At 39.1% G+C, this 19,252-nt stretch overlaps 1 protein-coding gene across 2 annotated transcripts in view; it reads right to left on the reverse strand.

Moving 5' to 3' along the window:
- Trim33 (tripartite motif containing 33) overlaps nt 1-19,252 on the reverse strand; it is a 92,436-nt gene that overhangs the window by 48,240 nt on the left and 24,944 nt on the right. For both annotated transcript variants that reach the window (XM_085677900.2, XM_048442167.3), the window contains exon 2: nt 100-218. In XM_085677900.2, coding sequence (XP_085534026.1) covers nt 100-218 — 119 coding nt within the window. The remainder of the gene's footprint in view (nt 1-99; nt 219-19,252) is intronic.

Below are 19,252 nucleotides of genomic sequence, written 5' to 3' on the forward strand. Positions count from 1 at the left end.
CTATAAAACTATAAAAGTGATTATTTATATCTTAATCAAATATGTCTTATAATTTACATTTTAATAACAGAAAATATACAGAAAAATTGAGGTGCATACCTGTTCTGACTTCTCATCAGAACTGCTAGGAGCTTCAGATGTGTCTTTCACAAAATAATTATCCACAAGATCTATCTGTCTGCATTCTTGACGACATACTGGACACCGTATTACACCAACTAAAAAAAGAGACAAAGGTTAATACTGGATAATGTTTTTCAAAATGGGAAGAAGAGAATTCTGAAGCAGGTGGTGGTGGTGCACGCCTTTAAACCCTGCACTAGGGAGGGAAAGACGGACAGATCTCTGTGTTTAAGGCCAGTCTGGTCTACATAATGAGTTCCAGGACAGTCAGAATTAGTAGAAGGACCTAGTCTCAAAAGGAGGTCGGGGGAGGAAGATGTCATCAAGGTGCTTAAGATGTATGCTATTTCTGAATTATTCTGAGGGACTCTACAAGACTGAGGCAGGTGTGTGTGTGTGTGTGTGTGTGTGTGTGTGTGTGTGTGAGAGAGAGAGAGAGAGAGAGAGAGAGAGAGAGAGAGAGAGAGAGAGAAGATACCCAAGGAAGACAGAAAAAGGGTATAGGAGTTCCAGGCCATCTGACGTGGGAACTCAACTCTGGAGGAGCAAAAGCATTTTTAACCACTGAACACCTCTCTAGCACCCAGATGCAGACTGAACAACGGAGCAGCTGAAGACAAAACGAAGACTGGAGTGATGTTCCAAGAAAGGTGATCACTAAAAGCTAAAAAGATAATAATGGATTCTTCCCCAAAGCCTGTAGAACCAAGCCTATCAACATTGCCTTTAACCAAGGGGAAATGATTTCAAATTTCTGCCTCCGTAGCTTTAAAAGTATAAGGTATACATGTCCAAATCAACAAATTCTTGATTTTACTGTAGCAAGAAATAAACAATCATTCTATTGACGGGGAAACTATCAACCAACCATATCAATTAGGGTGTGGCTACCTGGGCCCGAAGTAGAAATACTGGGAGATTCAGGTGCGCCACTCTCTGCGTGTTGCTCGCCGAACCTATTGGATTTCGGACCTCCCACTCTCGTAACATGAGTTTCCCTTTCTCGACTACTAAAATATAACTGTTGTTCTTAAGATGGTCTGGTTATTTATTGTGCCGACCTAATTCGCCAGCACTTGGCGCCCAGTGGACTTTTAGAGCCCTTAATGGCTCTAGCCAGTTGGGGCCACTCAGCGTTCATCTGGGCATACATAGTCGCGTCTCTGCACACTAACACACACACACACACACACACACACACACACACACACACACACACACACACACCCGGTTCTGCGTCCCTCCACTGTGGACCGCTTCCCAGATTCACCACTGCCGGACAAAGGTCATTTCTGTGCTCCGCAGCCATCGGAATGGGAGACCTGTCTAGTGTGCCTAAGACATTCACAGAGCACACGTTCTGTGATTTTTAACTTCTTGATCTGAGCATATTTTTCAGCATTTCGTTTACATTCAGCCATCTAAAACCAAGCATGTGGATTCATGAGCAACCTGCCACCTACTGGCAGGCAATGGTTATTGCACCTACTCCAGCTGACTGAACCACAGGTAAGATTTATTATTTTGAATTTAAAAAAGGCAATATGGTAGACAATCTAACCAGCCAAGGTTTCCAAAGCTTTTTCACTTACACCATGTGTGAGGTCTTACAAGATGCATATGACATCCCTCCTACACTGCTATTCCTAGGGTTTGGTTTTGTCCTATGTATTTTTTTCTTAAACGTATGGTTTGACAATAGGAAAATGATGCAGTCTTTACAGACTGAATCCAGGCTTCTTAGAAAAGAAGTTGGAAACCTACAGAAGGACATGACCATCTAAACTAACAATTTTCAGTCAGCTGAGGTACTTTTAAGCAAGATACAGACTAGCACCAAAATTCTTAAAGAGGTCATATATCTGAAAGAGAATACAAACACTTTGAATTCTAAAACTCAGTCGAATAAGGTGCTTTTAGAAGTGGTCCAGACTGATACCGATCTCTTCAAAATAGGGATTGCACCTCTCAAGGAGGATACCAGGACTTTGCTTAACAGGACTCAGTCAATTGAGATATTTTTGGAAAAGGTACAGTCTGATAGTAATCTATTTCAGGAGAGATTCAGCACACTGGAGAAGAAAACAGCTGATCTGGCACATAATAGTAATTCATTTAAGGAGAGATTCAGCACTCTAAAGAAGGAAACAGCTGATCTGACACGTAAAACCCAGTCCATGACGATGGGTGCTGAAACATTATTTGAGAGAATTCTCACTGTTGTATGTATTAACCGAACTCTGTCAAAGGGGTATGACAGACTGACTGATAGAATGTCTCTCCAAGGCGGTACTAGACATGCCACGAAGATTATGTTCAAGGATGAGACATTATCTCTAATGGACAGACTTCATACCTTAGAATCCTGAATGATGGCATTAGAGCAGAAGACTGGACAGGAGATTCAGACCTTGCAGAATGCAACGGTAAACAGATTTGAAAATACTGAGGAAATTATCAACTTTGATGACCAGGAGCAAAAGGTAAGCAGGCAAAATTAAACTTCGTCAGTGCATAAAACTCTCTGGGATAGCTTCCCCAAAGTTCTACCTGCCTTTCCAGTAATAACATCAGAAAAAGTAGCCAGCTCCAAATACCCTAAGATTATCAAGGAATATACATAGGAGCCCGTACATATGAGTGATTTAAAAGAAATTAAACAAGCTTATGTGACTTATGAACATAAGTCACTTATGAACTTGTGACTTATGAACTACATTCGTCCTCTATTAGAGAGATAGTCAAAACCTGGGCTTTCAGTAACAAAGCCACAGCCCACGATTGGGCTCAGTTAATCTCACCTGTCCTAGAAAGTGGGCCACAATTGCACTGGAGATGCCTTCGTAAAGAGGAAGCAAGAATTTTAGAGCAACAGGAAAGAGCGAAAGGAATTGAGATGTCCCTAGATCAAGTTTTAAGTGACGGGTTTTACTCTGATCCTTAGGACCAAGCTTTTTATGATGACCACACCCTGTCCGTATGTGCCACAGCAGCTTTAAAGGCTTGGGACAGAGTTCAGGAACCAGGACAGAGAGTGGAATCATATCTTAGGGTAAAACAGGGTCAGAGAGAATCCTTTAGTGACTTTCTGCAAAGACTAACTAGGGCCGTACAAATAGGGTAAACTGACCCAGAAGCTAGACATATAATAATTGAATTTTTAGCTTATGAGAATGCCAACATAGAATGCAAAAGTATCCTGGGGCCTTTAAAGATCAGATCAGCACCCTTGGATGAATGGGTCTTGCATACAATGAATGTCAAGACACTTGACTATAGTACTGAAGTGTGGATAGGAGAAGCAATTTCCAATAAGAGAAGACATCAAAATACCAAATGTTTTAATTGTGGTAGAATGAGACATATGAGAAGAGATTGTAGACAATGGATTTCCAGGAATAATGCCTCTTCTGGGAATAACAGGAACAGGAGGACTCAGCCTTCAGGCTTATGTAGGAGATGTGGCAAAGGCCGACATTGAACCAATGAATGTAGGTCAACAAGAGATAGACAAGGCAACCCGATACCATCGGGAAATGCCATAGAGGGTATCTTGCAGGCCCCCATGACGAATGTGGTCCAGTCATTCCGAGTTACTGTGGAGAACGTGTCTCATCAGGAAAATTAGAAGGTCCCATGCCTGCTGTTAAAAGCAGTAACAATCTGAACGATAAGATAAATGTGAAGAACGAGTCAAGAGATTTGGTGGGACAGAGGAAACGCATATTCTGGCAGACTTCTATAAATGAACAAAGACCAAAACTAAGAGTTTATAAATGGATTTTTATTGAAGGCTTATTGGACACGGGTGCAGAAGTATCGTTACTCCAGAATCTTGGCATCCGAATTGGTCTCTTCAGGAGGTAGATGTTCAGTTCATGAGAACTGGAACCTTATCTCGGGTAAGACAAAGCATGAGATAGGTTGAATGCACAGGGTCAGAAGGGCAAATAGGAAAGTTTAGGCCATATATAGCCAATATTGTAGTCAATTTATGGGGTCGAAACCTATTGCAGCAATGGAATACCCAGACTAACATTCCTGCTGCCCCTAAAGCTTATATTTCTGAGGACAATTATTAGGAGATATTACAGACAATGAACACCGGCCATTCGGGCTGTAGAAGAACACAAAGCAATTAATAACCTTTTAGATGTACCAACAGCCCTGCCTTTAAAATGGCTGACTGAGAAGCCAATATGGGTCAAGCAATGGCCTATAGCTAAGGAAAAGTTGCAGGCTTTAGAACAGCTGGGGACAAGAGCAATTAGATGCTCAACATATAGAAGAATCTATAAGCCCTTGGAATTCTCCTGTATTTGTTGTTAAGAAAAAATCTGGAAAATGGAATGGTGACAGATCTTAGAGCTATCAACAAGGCTATTCAACCTATGGGCCCTCTGCAATCTGGAATTCCTCTGCCCTCTCTGTTACCAATGGGATGGCCTTGCATAGTTATTGATTTAAAGGATTATTTCTTTACTATACCTTTACAAGAAAAAGAGAGAAAAGTTTGCCTTCACAGTTCCCACTTGTAATAATTCTCAGCCTACCAGGAGATATCAATGGACTGTCCTCCCACAGGGAAAACTCAATAGCCCCACCTTGTGTCAATATTTTGTAATTCAACCACTGGAAATAATACGTAAGCGATTTCCTAAATCTATAATTTACCATTACATGGATGATATTTTGCTATCTGATTCAAACATAGATACTTCAGAAAGACTGAAGAAGTACAGACAGTTTTACCTAAATGGGGATTGCAGATTGCTCCTAAAAAAAAAAAAAAAAATACAGGAGATCCTGTCAATTATCTAGGTTATAAAATAGGTTTACAAAAAATTAAGACACAAAAGGCACAAATTAGGAGAGATCAGTTACAGACTCTTAATGATTTTCAAAGAGTGTTAGGAGACATCTCTAGCCTACGACTGGCTGTTGGGATAACACCTGATCTAATAATTCATTTAAACAAAACCTTAGATGGTGTTAAAGACTTGTACAGTCCCAGAGAATTAACAGTTGAAGCAGAAAAGTAACTGACAATGGTTGAGGAAAAATTACAGGAGGCACATGTGGATAGGGTGAATCCAAAGCTTAGTTATATTCTCGTCATATTGCCTTCCAGAAATTCTCCTACAGGAGATGCAGAGAGATGATATTATCCTAGAATGGATCTTTTTACCACATAAACCAAATAAAAAATTAAAAATTTATGTGGAAAAAGTCTCTGAATTAATTATAAAAGGTAAACTGAGACTTCATTAATTAACAGGCATAGACTCAGCAGAAATTATAGTGATTTTCACTACTGATGAGATAAGAAAGTTATGGGAAGACAATGAACCATGGCAAAGAGCTTGTGCTAATTTTTTGGGAGAAATCAATAGCAACTATTCAAAAAGTGATAGACTTAACCTTATAAAGAGAACTATTTGGATTCTTCCTCAAATTGTACATGATGCTCTGTGATAACTGGAGCCCGTACATTTTATGCTGATTCCAATAAATCAGGGAAGGCAGGTTACAAATCAGACGAATTGAGTAAAGTAGAACAAAGCCCTTAAGATTCTGTTCAGAAGGCAGAATTATATGCCATTCTTATGGTGCTAAGGGATTTTAAAGAACCTCTTTATATAATTACTGATTCGCAATATGTAGAAAAAGTTATCTTGCATATTGAAACCACTGAATTTATACCAGATGATACAGGACTTCATTGTTTATCCAGGTACAAGACATGATCAGAAATGGGCTTTGCCCTATGTACATAACACACATCCGATCCCATACAAGTCTGCCAGGTCCTCTAGCATAAGGTAATGCAGAAAATTGATCAATTATTGATTGGAAGTGTGCTGCAGGCCTCTGAATTTCATAAAAAACATCACATCAATAGCAAAGACTTGAAGAAAGAGTTTTCTATAACGTGGCAACAAGCTAAGGAGATTATAAAGAGGTGCCCTACTTGTTCTTTCTATAACCAAACACCATTATGGGCAGGTGTAACATGAGGGCCAGGCTGCTTGGGGTTTAGACCTGAGAAATTGCTGCTACAAAGAAGCCATGCTTTACTCTAGCTTTTCCCAAGCTTTCTCAGGCTTTCTGTGGATGAAGCTATCCACATGGGTGCCATTCTGTAACACGAAGGGCCTGTTCATTGGGGTTTAGCCCAGTTCCCCATAGCCGGCAAGCCCCAAAGAAAATCACACATAGGACTCCATAAGATTATAAACTGATTGGCCCATTAGGTCAGGCTTCTTATAAGCTCTTGTAACTTGTATTAACCCATTATTCTTATCTATATTAGCCACATGGCTCGGTACCTTTCTCAGCAGGGCAGGTCACATCTTGCCTCTTCAGAGTCTGGGCAGGAGTGCGGAGGGAGCTTCCTGCTTCCCAGAATACTCCTATTTTCATCGCCCTGCCTCTACTTCCTGTCTGGTTGACCCACCTATACTTCCTGCCTGGCCAATCAGCATTTTATTAAAATACATGATTGACAGAATACAGATAATTCTCCCGCACCAGGCAGGGACTAACCCAAAGGGTACTCAAAGGGATAAAATCTGGCAGATGGATGTGTTCTACTTTACAGAATTTGGCAAATTAAAATAGGGACACCACATCATTGACACTTATTCAGGTTTTCAGTGGGCAACTACTTTAAGCTCAGAAAAAACTGATTCAGTAATAACCCTCTTATTAGAAGTCATGGCCATCATGGGTATACCTGGACAAACAAAGACGGATAATGGTCCAGCTTATGTCTCTAGGAAACTAAAACAGTTTTTTGCTTATTATAATATTAAGAATGTTACAGGTATACTACACAATCCTACAGGTCAAGCAGTTATAGAAAGATCAAATCGAACTATAAAGGATATGTTAAACAAGCAGAAAGGGGTGGAAAATACCCCCAGAAACAGGATACATAATGCTTTATTAACCTTAAATTTTCTTAACACCAATGAGAAAGGGACAATGTCAGCAGAAAGACATTGGATTATGGAAAAGTCTGCTGAATTAAATCAACCAGTTTATTTCAAGGATGTGCTGACCTCACAATGGAAGCCAGGAGATGTGCTGCGTTGGGGAAGGGGTTTTGCACTTGTTTCCACAGGAGAAGAAAAATTGTGGATACCATCTAAATTAATAAAGATTCGGTTTGAAGAGGAGGAACCTCTTGGAAAGGAGAAATGACAGTTCATCCACAATGATGGTAATCATACAGGTGGTAAGAAAAAAATGTAGGATGGGGGCAGGGTTCTGTTCTTATCTCCACAGAAAACCACTCATCTTCAAAAAATTCATGGGACCTGGGATGTTTGAATACTGAAGATGGAAACAATTTACAACCCAATAAGGATCAGCAAGAAAACTGAATAGATTCCGTAAATGAAAATATCCAAAACATTCTTTTAGATATACAGGAATGTACTTGTGTTTAAAAATATAGAGAGCTGGCTTTGGAGTTGGACTCTGGCTCAGTCCCTCTCTAATTCCAAGTCTGTTGTTAAGAGAAAACCCAGAATTTCTGTCTCATGTCAAGAGCCATGATATTGGATAGAAGGAAAAAATAATTTACAAAATTTCTTTGCCTTTCTTCATATCTATTTTTGTCTTTATTATACCTTTCATTGAATATATATATATATATATATATGTCTATATAGATAATGCTTAAGTTTTCCATAATGAACAATAAAATTTCCCTGCAGTAATCTTTGAAGTTTCCAGGAAGCAGATGGGGCCCCGTAACAACAACTCCTCCCGGTTAATATGACGTCATAATGCTGATAGCGCTACTACAAGACCTGTTTTGGCTACCAGCTGCACAAGACAGTTCCAACTTGGTTAGCTGAAATGGTGCATGCACATCTTTTACAACATTCTGGCCAGACCTACACAAAATATTCGAGACTATTTGCAATTTTACCAGACCAAATATTAATCTTGGAATTTAACCATCATTTACTTCAACAGGATCCCCTAGAAAGAACGTCACCCCATGACAGCTGGAAGCAATTTTAGAAGACAATGTCCTCTCTCCCAGCAAAGTTTGTCCTCAGGTTTAGGGACATCATTTAAGGGTTGATTATAATTGATATACGGTTGAGGGATGAGGGGGGAATTCTATAGGCTCAGGGATCTTTCTTGAAGAAAAAAAAGGATAATTGGATGATGGGAATATTTGTGAGTTATTGCTTTTAGACAATTATATTGGTATCAATTCTTGTATATTGATACAAAGTTAAATTATATTAAATATTGTATTATGTATGCTTCTACCTCTGTTTAAAACATTGTTTATGTATTGGTATATATTTTTACCATGTTGTACTGTACATTACTACCTCTGATCAAGATACATTTGAAGGTCATTGTCCTCATTTATTGCACAACTGTTTATTGTATTAGTCTTTAAGTTAGATAGATACTGAGAATTAATAGTCATCTAGGTTTGTCATATTTATAATTAGACTAATCAGGTTCTTTAGATACATAGAGAGTATATTCAGTATAGATAATCTTCAACCTCTTCAAGGAGTTGTAGAAAATGGCCTTTAATCTAACTCAAAGTTCCGTGGTAATGAGACACAATTACTCCAGGCAACACCGATCTATTCCTGAGAGAATGTTGAGCACCAAAGACACTCCACCTGGAGCCTTTCTTCTTGGCAGAACTGGCCGTTGGGCAGAGAAATGCCCATACCTCAACCACTGACAGAGATAGAGTATCCATAAATGGATAAAACAGGACTGTCATATCCTGCCAACACAGGGTAAGATAGTTTTGAAAAGTTTCTTGCCTTTGAAAATGGTGTGTCAGTTACATTAGGCCTTAGCCAAAGTTGGTTGCTTCAGCATTGAAAATGAGACTTTGGGTGATTGCCCAGGTAGTCAGTTGTCTCTGTCATTTGTTGCATATTTTGGAAGCTTCCTGATTGTACTTCCTGTTTACTCAACTAATATTGTTTCCCTTATTAGATCCTTGATGGAGTTGAAGATTAGATAATTGTAGCTACCTTACTCATGATTTAACCAAGCTTAATTTCAATGCAATATTTAGACTCCTTGAAATAAAATGCTTAGTAAAACTTTTGCTATGCGTTTCTTGCTTAATATTATTACTTGTAATTTTGTATTTGGTATCTGTTCCTATTGCATATACTTGTATTGGGTTTGGATCGATCTTGTTTAGACAAAAGGGGAGACGATGAAGAAACTATCAACCAATCACATCTAATTAGGGTGTGGCTACCCGGGCCAAGTAGAAATACTGGAAGATTCAGGTGCGCTGTTCTCTCTGCACGGTGCTCGCTGGACCTACTGGATTTCGGACCTCTCACTCTTGTAGCGTGAGCTTCCCCTTTTCGACTATTAAAATGTAACTGCTGTTCTTAAGCTGGTCTGGTTATTTATAGTGCTGACCTAATTCGTCAGCATTCTATAAATTTTAGTTTGGTACTTAATATAACTTATTCAACTGTGGAAGAAAAAGCAACCATGCTTTTACCTATTAAGTGTTTCAATATCTATTAGAAAGGATAAACTAGCCAGCAGGTGATGGTGCATGTCTTTATATATTCAATGGAATTTTTATTAAGCCACAAAGAAAAAGGGAACTATTAAATTTGCAGGAAAATGGAAAACATATGAACAAAGGTAGCCCAGGCTCAGAAAGACAAAAACACTGCAGGTTCTCTCCAGCATGCAGATCCTAGCTTCTAAATCTTATAGTACATGTAAACATAGCACATCATAAATTTTATATTAAATTGATGCAGTGATAAGCTAATTGTAAATGGTTGATAGAAAAGCAGCTCGTGTGTGTGTGTGTGTGTGTGTTTACATGGGAGTATATGTAGAGGTCAGGTAACTAAAGAGGAGCCTACAAGAGGGGGAATAAGGAAGATTTGGCAATAATAGCAGAACACATACGCAATAAAATTAGAAATAAGAATACAAGGTGTGGAAATTTAAGCAAGGACAGAGGGAAGACGATAAGAAAGGGTTAACCAAAACTATAAATGTATGGAAAAAGCCATGGGAAACAAGTACTCACATACATATATGCAGGCAAAATGCTTGACCTAGCCACAGAAGAAGCAAGATGTGACTGCCTCACTGAATGAGGTACTGAGCCACGTGGCTAACATAGACAAGATTTGCTGGCTGTGGGGTACCGGGCAGGACGGAAACCCCAACAAGCCGGCCCCCTCATGTTACATATGGCGCCCAGACGTGGATAACTGAATCCACAGAAAGCTTGAGAAAGCTTGGAAAAGAATAGAGTAAAGCATGTTTTCTTGGTATGGTAGCAGCAATTTCTCAGGTTTGCTCTGCTTGCTAGAGGCAAGCAAAGCTCTCAGCTAAGAGAGGCTTCCTGCCTCAGCTTTAGCTGCAAAACCCTGCAGCTCTTTTAAGAGGTCCTGCCACAAAACACTTAAATAGTGTTGATGAAAAGCTGAACGCATGCTTTTCAGTTGTCAGTCGTAGCAGGAAAAACGCTGTGCCATTTTAAAATGCTGGCTTTCTGAGCCGTCCTGCCAGGGCAAACTCTGACTCTTTCAGGCAGGCAGTCCGACTGAGTGTGCTGTGAGCAGAATGCTGCAGCTTGCTTGCTAGCAGGGACCTTGAAGCGCCACAGAGTTGTGGCAATAAAAATGGCTTCAGCAGTACCTCTGCCATGAGGCTGGAAAGCTAAGGAATGGCCTAGATCCAGCCGTCAAAGCCACGGTTTTAGACTCATGTGGTCAGAAAAAGAGAGAGAGATACAGTAAAGAGAGGTTCAAAGATGAAGAAAACCTCTAAATGGTTTACTATGTGTTAAAAAAATATATGCAGGCTAAAGGTTAAAGTCATTAAAAATAAAAATGAAAGAAAGGGAGATATAGGGTGTGGTGGTACACACCTTTAATCCCAATGCCTGGGAGGCAGAGGCATATTGACCTCGGTGACTTCAAGGGACAGAGGTAGAGATTGACCTCTGTGACTTCAAGGTGTGGTAGCACACGCCTTTAATCCCAATGCCTGGGAGGCAGAGACAGACAGATCTCTGTGAGTTCAAGGTGTGGTAGCAAACACCTTTAATCCCAGCACTGGGGAGGCAGAGACAGAGGGATCTCTGTGAGTTCAAGGACAGCCTGGTATACAGAGTTATTCCAGGACAAAGATATATACAGAGAACCTGTCTCAAAAAGCCAAAAGTTAAAAGTAAAATTAAAAGAAAGAGGTTGAAATAAAGCTGCATAAAGATAAAAAATAAACAGAGAATCTTGATACTGTATGCTATTATGCTCTCTTTGAATTGTTTGAATGCTGAGGAAGGAGCAACAGTTGCTAAAAGACTTTTGTTTATAAATGCTGCTGAACTAACCCAAGATAGGCATTTTGAAAATACCTTGGCTTCAAAACTGAAGTCAAAAGGTATGTTACTTTGGAGAAGAGATTTTGCTTTTGTTTCCACAGAAAATGAGAAGCTGTGGATTCATTCTGAGTTAAGAAAAATCAGGTTCCATCAAGGGAGGCCACCTGAGAAATCTCCAACAGGAACAGATGGCCCAGATGTCTGAGTTCTACATCCAGAACAGATTCAAGACTGCTGCCTAAGATGATCAAGACTCACAGGATACTTTAGTCAGGACTTGATTATAACTCTAAATTTTCTTTAGGTCCCCATAAGATAATCAGCGCCCCCCAACCAGCAGGAAGTAGCCTGAAATACTACGCCCACATTCCCAACAAATGGACTATGGGTATTTTCCTTTTTTTTTTTTTTTAAAAAAAAAAAAGAGGGAAATGGTGCGGGAGAATTATCTGTATTCTGTCAATCATATTTTAATAAAACGCTGACTGGCCAGGCAGGCAGTATAGGCAGGAAAGCCAGACAGGAAGTAGGGGTGGAGCAAAGAGACTGGAAGTATTTAGGAAGCCGAAGCTCCCTCAGCCACTCCTGCGCAGACCACTGAAGAGGCAGCATGTAACTTGCCCAGATGAAAAAGGTACCAAGCCATATGGCTAACACAGATTAGAACAATGGGTTAAGATAAGTCATAAGAACTAATAAGTAGCCTGACCTAATGGGCCAATCAGTTTATAACCTTATGGAGTCCTGTGTGTGATTTCTCTTTGGGATTTGCCGGGTGTGGGGTACCGGGCGGGACGGAAACCCCAACAAGCCGGCCCCCTCATGTTACATATGGCGCCCAACGTGGGGCACGAACCCATGACCCTGGGATTAAGAGTCCCACGCTCTACCGACTGAGCTAGCCGGGCTGGAAGTCCCACCGAGACCTTGCTGCTCTTGGAAAGGCAAGCAAAAGCTCTCATTTAAGAGAGGCTTCCTGACTCAGCTTTAGCTGCAAAAACTTTATAGCCCTTTTAAGAGGCCCTGCCACAAAACACTTAAATGGTGTTGATGAAAAGCTGACCACATGCAGGAAAAAAGCTGTGCCATTTTAAAATGTTGGCTTTTTGGGCTGTCCTGCCAGCGCAAACTCTGACTCTTTCAGGCAGGAGGTCCGACTACAGAGCATTTTTTGAGTGTGGATTGTGAACAGACTGCTGCATCTTGCTTGGTGGCAGAGACCTTGAAACGCCAGAGTTGTGGCAATAAAAATGGCTCTGCTGGCATATCCACTGTGAGGCTGAAATCTTAGAAAGCTAAGAAATGGGCTGGATCCAGCAGTCAAAGCCACAGCTTCAATCCTAGTCATACTGCTTAGCAAATTAAAGACTCATGTGGTCAGAAAGAGGGATATGCAGTAAAGAGAGATTCAAAGATAAAGAAAACCTCAATGGCTTACAATGTGTTAAAAATATATGCAGGCTTGGTAGAGGGAAAAAATAAGGTTAAAGTCTTTAAAATAAAAATAGATAGTAGTTGGGAGTGGTTGGGTGTGGTGGCACACACCTTTAATTCAAACATAAGGGAGACACAAACAGGCAGACCTCCATGAATTCAAGGTGTGGTAGCACACACCTTTAATCCCAGCACTTGTGAAGTGGCAGAGGCAGGTGGAAATCTGGGCAACTAGGCCAAACAGTTTATAACTTAGAAAAAAAAATCTAAAAAGTAAGTTGCCAGGCAGCACCTTCTTTAATCCCAGCAGTTGAGAAACAGCAGCAAAAGAATTTCTGTGAATTCAATCAGAGGTTAAAAGTGCTTGCTGCTCTTGGAAAGGACAGGACTCTTCAGAAAACAAGTGCTCACAAGTGCCTTTAACTCCAGCTCCAGAGATTCAATGTCCTATTCTGGTTTCTACAGAGCACACACACACACACACACACACACACACACACACACACACACACACACACACACACACACACACACACCCCTAAATAGATGGTTCTGAAAATTAAATTAAGAGGTTGAAAAGCTGCAACAGTGGTAAAGAGCATTTGTTGCTCTTACAGAGGACATGAATTTGGTTGCCAACACCTATTAACTCATTCTGGGGAGTCCAATTCTTTTGGTCTCCTTGGGCACCTGCACATACCTACACACATATGCTCTTAATTTAAAAAGTAAAATAAATGTTTAAAGATAAATTAACTAGCTAAATTAAAAAGAACCGAGCTAGGGCTAGACAGCTCAGAGGTTAAAAGCACTGGCTTGTCTCCGATAAAAACGTGTTCAACTCACCCACAGGGCATGTTAGAACCACATGTAATTCCAGTTTCAGGTAATCTGATTCCTCATTCTGGCCTCTGCAGGCACATCATACACATGCTGCACAGACAAAACACCCATACACTTTAAATAATCTTTTTAAAAAATTTAAAAAAAATGCAGCAGAATCAAATGGACTTACAGGGCATGCAAGGGCTAGAGAGTAAATTCAGTCAGTAAAATGCTTGATTGAGAACCTGATCCCAACGCATGCTTAAAAGTCAGGCCTGGTGGTAGTTTGGTGGGGAAGAAGAGAGTAAGATGATCCCTGGGGTTTGCTGGCTAGCCAGATTGGCCTACCTGGTGATTTCCAAGTGACGAGGAAAAATCATCATTCTCTTAACATCTGTCTGCTGTTACCTTCATGCTAAACAATTTTTTGTAGAAAAGATCAGTGCCTCTTGCTTATTATCCTTCTGTCTTCCCCATCTCAACAGATAAATAATTCTTCATGGCGCAAGCACATGCACACACAAACAGATACAGATACATACACAAACTATACAGCTCCTGAAGGAGTCACATGAGGTTCACATATACACAAAAACATAAATAAATGACTTCATGATGAGAACACAATATTTACAGTTAAGAAAGAAATGAGACATTCTAAATGTTTTTCAAGTTTCTAAGTGGTTAATTTTAATGGAAAACTACATAATTATTCAAAATGAGAGAAAGATGCTTTAGTCAAATGTAACAAGTATGTTTTATGTAAATACTGTTTAAACAGCTTCTCAACTGAGCCGCCAGTATATAAGCAAGCCAATTCTAACAAGCAACTATGACTACTAAAGAAGCAAAGGATGTAACTCAGCAATAGAAAGCTTACCTAGCATACATAAGGACTTAGGTTAGGGCCTAAGACACAGGACCTTTAAATATGTCAGTATTTTCACATCTAAGAGAAGGAAAGGAGTTCTAAGACACAGAAAGCAGCTTTCCAACATTTTCAAACTGAAGTGTATAAACATATAGCAAACTGCTTTCCCATTAATCACTTATAATTAGCTTCTCATCACTGCAGCAATTTGCTTTTAAATATGTACCATACTTTACCACTAGTTCTTTGCATGACCTAACAATCTTTACTCAGTGCTAAATTTTCCTCCTGATATCTTTGAGTAGCTATTCCCTCTACACTTGTAAGCCCTGTGTTCAACTACCTAGCCCAGAAAATAACAGAAGACAAAGATAACAGCACACAGATTTTAACAGTCATAAGGAGAGCTGGAGATGAGGAAGTGGTGAAAACTATGACAAAACAATTGGCAAAAAAAAAAAAGAATAGCTAAGAGAAGCCAAATAAAAACCATTACTTGATACAGGTGAAATTGGATGAGGGCTGGAGAGATGGCTCAGCAGTTAAGACCACTGGCTTACTCTTCCAGAGGACCCAGATTCAATTTCCAGCATCCTTATGGCAACTCACAACCATCTGTGGTTCTAGTTTCATAATCTCTGATGCTCTCTCCTGGCCTCTGAGGGAACTGTATGCACATGGTACACAAACAAATATGCAGATACTCTTACACATAAAATAAGTCTAAATAAAGAAAAGAAAATTAGAGGTGTAATACAGAAAACAATTTATGAACTGGTCCTATATAATACCATATAACAATATATGTTTAGATTATGATCATAAATATCCAGCAAATTCCCACAAGTCAGATTTAACACTATGCATGAAAATGTCGCAATTAGTTATATGGTAAGATATATGCACACACTACCACATTGAACCCAATTTTGATATCAAATATAATGAAATATAATTAGATATTACAGTAAATAATTACTAATATTCTTAGTTTCACATGTTCTTTTTGAATGTGTGTGGTTGTTTTTCAAGACAGACAAGGTCTCTTTGTGTGTAGCCCAGGCTGTCCTGGAACTCACTCTATAGACTAGGTTGGCCTCAAGACCTGCCTGCCTCTGCCTCCCAAATGCTGGGATTAAAGGTGTGTGATCAATCACCTGGCTAAATTTCATATATTCTTAAGGATCTATATATCTTCAAATTAAAATTTTAAAATCTTATGTAATCAGAAAACAATAAGTCAACATAAATAAAATTAATATTCGGCATCATCTAAAATACACTACAAGTCTTTTCAACATGGCAGAAGCCTATACACACACACACACACACACTTTTCAAACAGTGATGCATAAAATTAAGGTAATTATAGATTGTTAACTATGTTTTTAAAAGTGCAAGTTTAAAAAATAAAGTAGGACCAACAAAACCATTGTTCTGAGCCAGGCGGTGGTAGTGCACACTTTTAATCCCAGCACTCAGGAGGCAGAGGAAGGAAGATCTCTGTGAGTTCGAGGCCAGCCTGGTCTACGAAGTGAGTTCCAGGAAAACCAAGACTGTTACATTGAGAGAAACCCTGTCTTGAAAAACCAAAAACATTATTCTGAACACCAGGACTCACATGTTGGAGACAGAAAACTGACTCTTTTAACTGTCCTGACTTCAAGAATGCCATGATATGACAGGCAAGATGGCTCAACAGTTAAGAGCCAAGCTTAACTCAGGTTCAATTCCCAGCATCAACATGGTGGACAACAACTGTCTGAAACACCAATTCCAGGGAATCCAATGCCCTCTTCAGTCCTCCATGGGTACAAGGCATACATGTGGTACAGAGACATACATACAAATAAAACATATACATAAGTAAAAACATTTTTAAAAGAATGCTATGATGTCCACATGTTCAAATACATACTCACACATGCTCACATACAAAACAAATGAGCAAACTTTTTTTAAATGTTTATGTAAAATAAAGTCATAAGTCTAGTCTTTTGGGACAGTGAGGCAGGAAGACTGCTGTGAGCTTAAGGCAAGTCTAGGCTATAGAGTAAGATTCGATCTCAGCCCCACCATAGAAGGACAGAACAAGATATTCCATGACAAATCTAGATTTCACCAATACCTAGCCATAAACCCAGCCCTACACAAAATGCTAAAAGGAAAACTCCAACCCAAGGAAGATGGCTACACCAACAAAAACACAGACAATTGATGATCTCATTACAGCAAATCCAGAAGAAGAAAAAATGCACAAATTAACATCACCAACGATGAAAACTAAATTAACAGAAGATAGCAACCCCTGGTCATTAATATCCCTTAATGTAAATGGACTCAACTCGCCTATGAAAAGGCACAAGCTAACAGATTGGATACGAAAACAGAATCCATCCCTCTTCTGCATACAAGAAACGCCATCTCAACCTCAAAGACAGACATCGTCTCAGAGTAAAGGATTGGGAAAAAATATACCAATCAAATGGACCTAAGAAACAAGCGAGTGTAGCTATCTAACAAATAGGCATCTAATATCTAACAAAATAGGCATCAAGCTAAAATCAGTAAAAAGAGACAAAGAAGGACATTTCATATTAGTCACAGAAAAAAATCCATCAAGAGAAAATTTCAAATATCTATGAATATCTATGCCCCAAATACAAGGGCACCCTCATGTGTCAAAGAAACACTGCTAAAGCTGAAATCATATATTAAACCCCACACACTAATAGTGGGAGACTTCAACACTCCCCTCTCACCACTGGACAGGTCAATCACACAAAAAATGAACAGAGAAATAAAAGAACAGATGTTATGACTCAAATGGGCTTAGCAGACATCTATAGAACATTCCATCCAAACAGAAAAGACTATACCTTCTTCTCAGCAACTCATGGAACCTTCTCAAAAATTGACCACATACTCAGTAACAAAACAAACCTCAACAAATACCAAAAAAAAAATGGAATAACTCAATGTACCTTATCAGATCATGCTTTAAAACAAGAAGTCAACAGCGATACCAATTCCAGAAAACCCACAAACAGATGGAAATTAAACAATGCTCACCTGAATCATCAATGGGTCAAGGAAGAAATAAAGGGGAAAATTAAAGGCTTCCTAAAATTCAACAAAAATGACCACACAACATACCCAAATTTATGGGACACAATGAAAGCAGTGTTAAGAGGCAAGTTCAAAGCACTAAATGCCTACATAAAGAAGCTGGAAAAATCCCACACTAGTGAACTAACAGAATATTTGAAAACTTTAGAACAAAAAGGAGCAAACTCACCTAAGAGAACTAGATGGCAGGAAATAATCAAATTGAGAGTTGAAATCAACAAAATAGAAACAAAGAAAACAATACAAAGAATCAATGAGACAAAGAGTTGGTTCTTCGAGAAAATAAACAAAATAGACAAACCTTTATCCAAACTAACCAAAAGGCAGAGAGAGAATATCCAAATTAACAAAATCAGAAATGAAAAGGGGGACATGACAACAGACAAGGAGGAAATATAGAGGATCATCAGGTCATATTTTGAAAACCTATACACCGCAAAATTGGAAAACTTAACGGAAATGAACAACTTTCTGGATAAATATCACCAAAATTAAATCAAGACCAGATAAGCAAATTAAACAGACCTATAACTGCTGAAGAAATAGAAGCAATCATCAAAAGTCTCACAACCAAAAAAAAGCCCAGGACCAAATGGTTTCAGCTCAGAATTCTACAAGACTATCAAAAAAGAACTAAAACCAATACTCCTCAAACTATTCCACACAATAGAAACAAACTCTTTTTATGAGGCTACAATTACCCTGCTACCCAAACCAAGGAAAGACAATACTAAGAAAGAGAATTACAGACCAATCTCATTCATGAACATTGATGCAAAAATACTAAATAAAACACTAGCAAATTGAATCCAAGAAAACATCAGAACCATCATCCACCATGACCAAGTTTGCTTCATCCCACAGAAGCAGGGATGGTTCAACATATGAAAATCTGTCAACATAATGCACCATATAAACAAGCTGAAAAGTAAAAACCACATGATCATCTCATTAGATGCCGAAAAAGCATTTGACAAAATACAACATCCCTTCATGATAAAGGTCTTGGAGAGAGCAGGGATACAAGGAACATACCTAAGGAACATACAAGGAACATAATTAAGGCAATATACAGCAAGCCAATAGCCAAGAAACTAAATGGAGAGAAACTTCCAGCGATTTCATTGAAATCAGGAAGACAAGGTTGTCCACTCTCTCCATATCTATTCAATATAGTTATTGAGGTCCTAGCTAGAGCAATAAGACACCAAAGGGAGATCAAGGGGATACAAATTGGAAAAGAAGTCAAACTCTGACTGTTTGCTAATGATATGACAGTTTACATAAGTGATCCCAAGGAACTTCTACAACTCATAAACACTTTCAGCAATGTATCAGGGTACAAGATTAACTCAAAAAAATCAGTAGCCCTCCTATACACAGATGATAAAAGGACTGGGGAAGAAATCAGAGAATCAACACCCTTCACAAAAGCCACAAATAGCATAAAATATCTCAGAGTAACTCTAACCAAACAAGTGGAAGACTTCTAT

Source organism: Myodes glareolus, chromosome 17, assembly GCF_982192425.1.
Source record: "Myodes glareolus chromosome 17, mMyoGla1.1, whole genome shotgun sequence".
Classification (NCBI taxonomy): Eukaryota; Metazoa; Chordata; class Mammalia; order Rodentia; family Cricetidae; genus Myodes; species Myodes glareolus.